This window comes from Orbicella faveolata, unplaced genomic scaffold, assembly GCF_042242905.1.
Source record: "Orbicella faveolata isolate gen_17 unplaced genomic scaffold, um_ofav_v1 contig_2, whole genome shotgun sequence".
Classification (NCBI taxonomy): domain Eukaryota; kingdom Metazoa; phylum Cnidaria; class Anthozoa; order Scleractinia; family Merulinidae; genus Orbicella; species Orbicella faveolata.
Window position 1 is genome coordinate 31167501 of NW_028301547.1, and position 10393 is coordinate 31177893.

At 38.6% G+C, this 10393-nt stretch overlaps 1 protein-coding gene across 1 annotated transcript in view; it reads right to left on the reverse strand.

Annotated features, from left to right (window-relative positions):
* The window catches only part of LOC110051593 (fibrocystin-L-like), a 46907-nt gene extending 37847 nt beyond the window's left edge, over positions 1-9060 (reverse strand). The window contains exons 1-7 of the mRNA XM_089288658.1: positions 8412-9060; positions 8266-8289; positions 3041-3115; positions 1943-2078; positions 1428-1530; positions 591-648; positions 283-373 (exon numbers count right to left, since the gene is read on the reverse strand). Of these exons, the coding sequence (XP_089144784.1) occupies positions 283-373; positions 591-648; positions 1428-1530; positions 1943-2078; positions 3041-3115; positions 8266-8289; positions 8412-8457 (533 nt within the window). The 5' untranslated portion in view covers positions 8458-9060. The remainder of the gene's footprint in view (positions 1-282; positions 374-590; positions 649-1427; positions 1531-1942; positions 2079-3040; positions 3116-8265; positions 8290-8411) is intronic.
* Between the last annotated feature and the right edge of the window lie 1333 nt (positions 9061-10393).

A 10393-nucleotide genomic window follows, 5' to 3' on the forward strand; every position in this document is an offset into this window, starting at 1 on the left:
AGTTGCTTCAAATTGATTGATTCACTGGCTTGTCTTTGACCTTGGCGATCTTTATGATTGGCCAGGGCTGGTATTATCAGACTCGATTGAAAACCGCTCTAATTTGATGTTTGCAAGGATCAGCCCTTCCATGGACTAAAATGCCATTCGGGCGGAATGGAAATGTTTTTAGTCACTTCACGTTATGGACGACAAAAAAAGCTCCAGCAAAAGGAAAAACTTTGCCCCAACTAAAAGAACTTCGTAAAGGTGAAACATGACATACGATTTGTGACAACTCACCTTGTAATTTCTTTGTTATCAGGTGAGAAACCATGAGAAAGTCTACTGAATTGAGTGGTATGAATTTTTCCAGAGATTTTAATGGGTGTTCCTATAAAATAATAATAACAAAAGATTTGACATAAAGCCATCTTCCTTTAAGAAGACTTTGAAAACCAGTCGAACTTAATATCATTTACAGGTTGTAATTATTTCTGGCAACAAGGGAAGTGATCTCTAAGAGTCATAAGACATGTTTATGTCACGTGCTGCTCACGCCTTGCTTAGACTAGTGTCACGTGAGTTTCATGTTTTGTTGCATGACGTACCTGGTACAGCAGCCCGAGGATAGAAATCATCTATTGTCGGAGTACTCCATTTGTAAAACTAAACAGTGAAAAGGAGAAAAAAAAACAAAACAAAAACGCCATAGCTCAATATATATGTATTATGGGTCCTTGATATACAGAAAAGCTAGAAAATCGTTTTTGTGTTTATTACAAACCGATGAAGACATCTGAAAGGTTGACTTAAATCAACCAATCAAATTGCTCTATTGCCAGTCCAGTATTGTCAAGTATCGGACCAGGCACTATTCTTTATGATCTCGTGGAGTTTTCTTGTGGTTTTACTAAGTACGTATACGTTTCTAAATGAATGTAAGTAAAACTGGATTTTCAGCGTTTTCATGCACGTCGCCAGTAGCCAGGCAAATTTATTGGAACAAAATGAAGTGTTCACAAAAGAAAAGAGTTCAGCTCCCACAGGATTGGTTTGCACACCAACATGGCCGCCGTTTCATTGTTTTGGAACACCACTATGGCTGCTGTGACGTCACATGAAAACGCTTTATGGACTGGGTAAATTTTGCAAGTCACTTGATAAAACTCGTGTAATATAAAATCACTCAGGATCACTTATCAATGAAGTTCCTTGGTATAGTATTAGGGGAATATGTCTTCACGGCTTTCTCTGAATGGATCTTACAGCTCTCGATTCGTCCCTTTACGACGGAGGCTCGATACTCTCCCAGAGGGCCCCGCGTTTGGTTTAGAAGATATCCATAAGAAATTCGCTGATGTATTCCCTGTTGCTGAAATGTATTTTTTATTGATTTTCACCAGCGTAGATAAAGTAGAGAAAGTAAAACTACACAACTATCTCACCTTGAAGATGCACTTTCCGCGCCAGCCGCAATACTTGGTGACTCTGACTCCGTTTTTAAACATTACTAGTTCATAGTCCCCACCATCAGATGTCGGAGAGGGACTGGAGGGAGTAAAGAAGTTAAACAACGTAAGTAAATGGACGATTTCAGAGTTGCCGTTGCCTCTGTTTGAAAACGAGTCCTCGCACAAAACTTTCATATGAAAGATTTTGATTTGCATAAAACGCAGATGGAACACATTATTTATATACTTTTTTATATATATATATGAATGGCCTCATTTAGGTAAATGACATTTGCAGGCTGTAGACTACATTTAGGCGAAATAGCGGTCGGTTTAGCCTGAATATCACTCCAGTCAGACCGGTTAGCCAGAATAGCGCTAATTTTAGCTTATTCACGGTTAGCTTTCGGTAATGGAAATGGGAATGAGATATTAGTTAAAAAGTCTACACTCTGCAAATGTCATATACCGGCCTCGTTTTGACACCGAGGCAATTGAAGGACACTAACTCAGTTTCACAGCCAATCCTCTTTTCTGAGACATCAGTGGGTGTGATATGACAGGGCACTTGATGTTTGTCGGACTTAAAAAACACAAGGTTCCCTGCTGTTGGATTGTGAAAGTTAAACTGGTCCGGAGCAAAACCTAAAGGAAGGAACGAAATGAGAATATCGTGTCACTATCCTCCAGTATCCACCAGGCTTTCATTGAACTGAAGTGCTCATGAATAGCAAAGGATAGTGATAAACGTTACGTCGAAGTAAATTAGCTGTAGTGTTCACTGAAACTGGGGAAGATAATTGTTATATTTTCTACACATGCGATCCTTGCGGATCAGTAAATTCAAATCTCCACTGGGTTAACTCTCCGGGGGGGAGGGGGGGGCACTGCCATATATGGGCGATATAGGTATGTGCCTCTGTGAAGGGTATGGTTTTCAAGCAGTTTACTCTAGGACAGGGTATATAAATCAGAGCGTTTGGGTCTAGAATGGGGTATAATTTTTTACAAAACTAACTAGTTGGTTGAAGATTTTATGTAGACTATAAGGAAACCAGGAATTGCCACTCAAAAATATAAAAAAATCAAATCGGCAAGTTTAAATTTACGCAAATCAGCCTCAACAGTGTCAATAGATGGGGGGATTTGGGGAGTTTACTCTAGTATAGGGTAGCAAAATTCAGCTGAACTAGCTCTGGTATAGGCTAAGGGTTCCAGTGTTCCAGCGACACATCACCACCCAGAAATTCCCAAAGTACCTCCCCCGGGGTTAACTCTCATTGTACAAAAGTCGAGCGCAGCGAAGCGGGCGGCCAAAAATAGCTAGGGTTAAGAATCGACGCGACACGTTATTGTGAGAAAGTGTTTCGCCGCATCAGGTCTCAATTTTTAGTTTACAATGTTCTCGAGCAGACCACTTATGAACGTCCTCCCTGTGTCCGCCCTAAGTATGTCAAGGTTTTCAAATTCAGATTGAAACTGTGTAAATAGCGCGGATTCGAACATTAAGTTTGGAAGTCGTTCAAATAAATGGGATTATAACCACGGATGTGGAGTAGGGGGGCGGACTATAAGCGGAACAGAGAGGGGAAGTGATGTTAACGCACCTTCTCCGTGAATGAAAACCATGGTGCCCCCTGCCAGGCTCCCTTGGGTGGGTCCAATCTTGTAGACTTTGGGTTCTGTTGATGAAGATATGACGTCAACAATTCATTATACTGGCTTTACTATTCATGGCTGACAACTGACAATGGCCAGTTCCCTCTATGAGACGCGCTTGCAAGGAATCATGGTAGTCGTATTCACCAAAACAAATATCCAGTCCAAGATGATGAATACAACTACCGTGATTCCCTGCAGGCGCAACTCATAGAGTGAATTGGCCGTTAATATAGGTAATCGCATGAATAAAAGTGCAATGGATGATTTACACTACGAGTGATGTTTGAAATTCTCTCAAAATTGCGCGAACCTTTAGGGCGAGTACAATTTGAAAGAATTTTCAAATAGCACGAGTAGTGTGAATACTTCACTTTTCGAGCTTTCATACAATTACTCATTTATTGTCTGACTGAATAAAAATTACTGAAAAATTGGCCCACTCTCAGCTGATCACAATGAAGTAATTTTCTCAGACAGACATATAATAATAATGATAATGGTCATGATAATAACAGATAACAGCAATGATAACGATGATTAACAGGTGAGAGACAATAAAACCATAATTAACATTGAGCGATGACTGGCTGACAGTACGGGGGCTAAAAATGAAAGCGGGCGTTTATTGAGTAAAAGGGTTTATTGAAATAGGGGAATTATCCAAATAGGGGCATAATTGAAATAGGAAGGTATCAGAATAGAGGGGTTTATTGGCGTCTTAATTTCCGGGGATAGGGGGTGCTCATCGAAACATGAGCGCTCTTTCATAAAAAAAGCACATTTAAAAGGGGAGCAAGTTTATTTGAGTGATGGAGTTTATTAGAGAGAGGGTGCTGAATGGAATCAAAATAGAATTAGTAAATTTAAACGACTTTCTGTAAGTGACACGAGCATGCTTGGAAAAATAATTCCGAATTCTCCAGCCAGGCAGGATTCGAACCTAACATCTTCTGGTTATTAGTCCAGATGCTCTTCCACTGAACTACACGAGACTTGTGGGAGCTAAGACCATAAACTTGGTTCAACATCACGCGTACCACTGCATATAACAACTACCGTATTGAAGATCGAGAAAATGACGCGTGATGATGAAATTATTTCGCGGCAGAATCATTGACGTTTATCGGAACGTGCTAATCAGTATTTTAATTAGTTAAGTGCAGCTAAAGCAGGTAATAAGTCCAAAAATGACCCCCTACTAACATGGAGTTAATTATTGAATCAAACGAAAAGTGAAGGGAAAATTAAATTCCATTCTATCCAACTCCCAAATGATCTCAACGAGGCCTTTATGCTATAAATGAAGGTAATTGCTGTTCTTTGGTGCATGCACTGTAAATAGTTTCAATAATCTCAAGAAAACTCAGCGTAGTGCAAGCTCTCTCCGGGTGCGAACTGGACCCCGCTGTGGCTCGATTGAATGAGATGCTCATTTTAAAAACGATGGTTCACATTCCCAAGGTCAAGTACAAACATTCACTATTGAAGCATCCACGTCAACCAAAACAACACTGTTGAAAAACTAGTGTAAAGTTTTTAACTAAGACCAAACCGACATGCCACAAACGTTAGATTACAATCATCAGACGTGTTTACTAACCAAACCATTTGTTAATATTTCTTAAGACTACGTGATAATTGTCTACTTAACCATTGCAAACAATAAGTCGTGAGGAGAGGTTTTTGTTCTTCAAAAACAAATTGTACGTTCCTTTTATAGTTGTCACCAAAGACACCTGTGCTTTGATCTTCGTTATCTGACTCTCAACTTTCGTAAACCATTTAAGCTTACGGTAGATGTACGCTAATTGCTGTTTGTTTTCCAGAGAACTGTAAGTACTCAACGCAATCTGGGCAAAAATCATGCACTAAAAAAAAACGTCAATATGATAATATGTGAAAGAATCAGTTCGTCTGCAATAACAGCAGTAAACACACCAAGAATATTTTCCGACCTTAGGTCATGAAGGCCAAAATTGACGATAAAAGGGAATTTTAACAAACTTCGTGTTTTTGCTCTGTATTGCAGAAGAAATGTCTTTCTTGATTCGAACGCGAAACTGCAAAATAACATTTTGTTCAATTCACTCAACAAAATCTACATTGTTTTCAACAAGTTTTTAAACGTTTCTTTACTCACTAACTCCATTAAAACGCAATCTCGTTCTTCTTCGAAAATGCAAATGTTCTATTCATGCTGTGCATAACTTTCTATTTTAAATTTTGCTTACAAAATGTATTTCTGGAGGCTGGAGTAACGGAACATTACACAAAACACATTCGATCTTCGACGCCCGAGATATCTGTGTGAAACACAATCAGTCAGTTTCATTCATAAAAGAATTTTTGTCATTTACAGCCATATTTTCTCTGTTAGACTTCAAGCGAACATCTTTTAAGCGATGGCCTATTGTTGGTTGTAACGTTCATATCACGTAGCAGGAGTCAAGGGCAAGTCGTTCAGTTTGTGAAGGTTACCAGCGTGGATTTGGCTCCAAACGTTCAACAGAAGCATCATAATTGAGACTACAACGTTTTTATTCAATAATGGTGAATTTTATCACTCTTCCCATTTACAGCAAACATTGTCTAAATATATTTTTAATATTTAAACTCACAAAATATTTTCAAGTCAATTAAGGCACTATTTGCTGTAAATGGGCACAGTGATGAAAATACTGCGCCACGAGAAAACACAGGCTCATTGCTAGAACGTTGTACGTAAATTTACGGTTGAAAAATAATCCAGCGTTCTTGAAATCCGTCAGAAACTATCTCTGATTCCTATGGATATTTTGAATACCGTTCGACTCTTTCCCTTAAAACCCTAACATGGTTTGAAATCGCTCCCCAACTGAGGGGAACACTACTGCAATAACAGTCTAGACATCCATCATTGATGCCTTGAACCCAACTGGGACACAATTTTGGTTTGACAGTGTTCACAGTATGCTTAGAATTTTGAATTCTGTTTTAATTTTGATATATATATATAAAAGCAACAATATTGGAAGTTACTTTTCATGCTTTTTGCTAAGGAATTGTACTATTAATTCTGAACTCTACTTTCGCAAACGTTTCGAAGGATTTTCTGAAAGCTAAACCTTAATACCTTATACTGCGCTATGAAATCAGCCCATATACCTAAAAAGCGTTTAGTTTTCGATTTTCAACTTCCAAAACAAGAAGTGTGGTTAAATTCACATTTAGAATAAATTATTTTGCACTGAACTGTCCAATAATTAGCGCTTCATCATCTCAAATGGTTCAAAGAGAGGCATAGAACATTCACTTTTTAGCTCGAAGGAACTGATGAAAATAACTAAAAGAAAATACGCGCGCTGAGAGGTTAAAAGTTGTCGTAGTCACGTTGTTTGTTATTTTGTTTGGCCTGTTTTCTTAAAAGATGGACAACATTTTCTTTGTGTTTCTGTTGAATTATAGTGACACTGGTGAACGTTTGCTAGAACTCGAAAGACACTCGCGTATCGGCTCGTGTTCCCACAGCATTTCTCGTTCTCCCAAACTTCCAGTCGTGTTCCTATATCTCGATAGAAACCGTACGGAAAATGATCTCTATTCCTTCAGTAACTCAGCGCAGCTTACGTTAAGACCTTTGGGCTACGCTAACAGCTGGAGCCATTACAACTACTTCGATCTGTAGTAAAGTTCTTAAGGCTGGTTCCGCATGATCGATCTTTAAAGGCGATCACTTAGACTGGCTTCCATATGATATGATTGCTTCAAACTCTGCAATTGCCGGAAAAAAACAACGCTGAGCGATTGTTGCGATCATAAGGAAACCACGCTCCAGCGACGCAGCAATCGAAAACGATCGACGAGATAGGCTGGTTCAATCTTGACGATCGTAGCGGCCATACGGAAAAGTTAGTCGAGAGGGTCGGAAAAAGGTAATCGAGAGGGTCGCTCAAGTTTTCCTGTTGTGACTGTAATATGGAGACTAGTCTTAACACACGATCCAGCGCAAGAAAAAAACAAGATTGAGAAAAGAATCATTAGCCAATTAAAGAAGACGTGTAAAAGGTTTAGTGGCAGAATGAATTTCGCCATGTGTAAAACAATCCAGCATTTCTTGTTAGAGGAAGGAGTGACGTTTTCATATGGTCTATGGAACTGAAATAATAAAATCTGTGATTGGAGCTCTTGTTTACACGGACTGCTTTCGAATGAACTTGATTTGCACAGCATGACCCAAACTATTGTAAACTGAGTTTTCATAATTTTTATCGCTCTCTTTTGTGGTCTCATCTAGCCCAGCATCATGCTGAAACTTATTTTGTTTGAAAATAGTGCAAACATTTAGCCATTCGTGGGAACGGTTCTTTGACAAAGAGTTTAATTTTTTATGAAAGAAACCACCATTCCGTTTTCGGAGAATGACATTTTCGATTTGGAGTATGGAAAGGATCTGTTATCTGGACTTCAGAGTCCAATATCGTTGTTTTGACGAACTGTTTCATATCTGGACTTACAAGTTATTGTATATTCGGTATTGTATCTTCAGCATTAGAAGCTTATTTGATCGAATTAAGTCGTAAAAATACGAACAATGCGGGTGTAATGCGGCTTCACCGTCTAAAGCGCTGTTAATATGTATTCAAACAGCAAGCTAAGCTAGCGGAAAACCCGATCAAAATTCCAGCTCGTCTCGATTAAAGAACACACATGACTAAACTCGCAATGATGTGATGAAATCTTCACTTTTCTTCCACGTCTTACTGTGGTTTACAGAGAGTTTTGTTCAAGATCGATTAACTTAAACCCTCGCAAACCACAAGCTTTGAAAAACAAAAAAAGCGTCTTAGCAAACCTAATTGTGCTTCATGTGAGAACTGAACCCAAACGTTTTGAATAAGTTAATGTCAAGTGAATCAGTATTTTCTTCCGCTAATTTGCAGAAAGGTGGAAACCGCAAAACACGTAATGAAAATGATCTAAGCGCATTTAAGAAAGGCAAAAGACATGTTTACTTTGGAAAACGCGCTTACGCTAAGATGAAAATATACAGTGAAAATGCTTCAATGCTTTCAGATTCGACCAGATTCAGTAATAACCAGGGCCTCAGATGGAACGAGCTTTACTCTTGTTATACAGAAGAATCAATAACATTACTTATCAATGAGCGAAAGCAAACAGACGAAACACTCACCAACTGCAGTTGTAACCACGGCAGCTAAAGAGAAGCAAATAATAGGAGAATCAAGGTTACTGTGAGCTCAAGTTATCAACCTTGTGTTGAAGAGCCGGTAAATATCTAAATATTTGCGAACTACAACTTTGTGGAGCACTTCTTACCACATGTAAAAGTCCATAAGGACAGCAGCATTCTCGTCGGCGTCATTGCCGACGGCCGACTTGTAGCTCGCGATCGATGCAATGTAGGTAAGTCTCAAGCTAAGTTGTCGGCTACTTAATGAAACATTCCTACGCTTCATTTCATTTATATACCTTATGTAAGACAGCATCAGTTCTGCTTGCTGATTTGCCGTTGTGTTTTATAAACACAGGAAGGCAACGTCATAGGCCAAACGGATAGGTTAATTACGTTCTTTTGTCAAGCAAATCAATAGAAGTTCTAAAGGCGTAGCGGGGTATACCTCTCTTCACAACTCGGCAAACACAACAAGAGATATTTAATTGCTAGTTAAGTAAGCTGTATGCAAGTGAGTCTTTTTTCAGAGAGTGAAGTAGATAACAACGCTAAAACCCGACCGTCTTGATTTGGTGGGCATTATTTCACCCTAGAGGTGACACCGGTTCACCTAAATTCAGTGAATATCTAGCAGATGCATGACAGACAAATCTTAGTTAGATTTGATGAAATGACTGAGCAAACAAGTTCGAAAATTGAAAAATAAACTCTAACATAACATCGCTAATCATACGATAAGCATGCATGTATCTTTGTCAAATTTGTACTTGTGATATTTGCCTGGCCGTCTTTGCAACGTTGTAAAGTTACTGGCAAACCGCATGCATGCATGACCATGTGACTCTAAAATTGTTGCTCGCAGCAGCACTCGCAGGACAATATATAGTTCCACTTTAAATACTCACACCTTTCTTTTGTTTTATGATTTTCATTATTTCGGTTTATACCAGCGGTATCCACTTTCAAGGCCGTGTTTTCTTTTTGTCCTTTTGAGTAGATGAAGTCATTTCCCGCCCCGTTTCTTAAAATTCCAAAGTCATCTTCTACATATTGAAAATATTCCTCATATTCCTCCAGTTCAGATTTTTGTGTGTATTTTTCTACTTTTATTTTTGCACTTCATGCAGTACAACGACGGGCGATGTATCGAAAATGTAACTTAAAATGTCCCCGAAGTAGCCCCATAGGAAGTGATGTAGTCCCTGCGATCTTCCTAGGGAACTGCGTTCGTAAGAAAAAGCCAGTTTCCTCAAGTAAATTTGTTCGTACGTTTCATCTTTCAGTTCGCCTTTTCGTATTTGTAAATCGTGGTTAGACTATCATTTAACAAACCTTTATTTCGTTTAAGGTCTACCCTTGACGTTACAACGATATTACTATAACTTCTACAGTAAAAGAAAATTTTTCGCGTTGTACGCTTTCACGCATAGATGAAATTCCTGCTCCGACCATGTCGCAACATTTGGAATGATGGCGCATGTTAACAGTCACGCGCTAATTGAGTTTTTAGCTCAAGGTCAAATTAGTGTTGAAACAACTTGTACGTCTAACTAAGCGTTAGTTTTCCTCTTTGAACTTAAATTTGAGATTAGGATAAGGTTTATCATAGATTCTAGCCAGAAAAGTTATTTCGAATTAAATCGTGATGCGTTCTGCTCTATCGAGTGTTAAAGTCACGTATCTCGGATGAGCATTGTATTCTTGCCTTTTTTGCTTTTTTCACTTTTTCACATGTAGTTTTTGTCGTTCTTAGAACGTAACATTACTTTCGTCTCTTTTATGCCGTTTCTGATAAGCGGATTCACTCTTTTTAGCAGCCACAACTGAATAATTATGTTAATACAAAGTGGAAATTTAAATTGAGTTTCATTTGGCATTGTACTGCAAGAAAGGCAATAAACAACTCCTTTAGAATATGTGAATTACGGGCCTTAGTTTGTTGTCTCGTTAAAACGATACCTAATTATTGCCCACGAAAACTTGGTGAGGTCGAAAAGTAGCTTTTATTGAGTAGTAAAAGGCAAATTTGGAAAAGTCATGATTGATTGGGTAACCTTACATAAAGCTGAGAAGTATTAAAAAACTGCCATGAACTAGGAACAGGAATATTTTACTGACTTCTGTA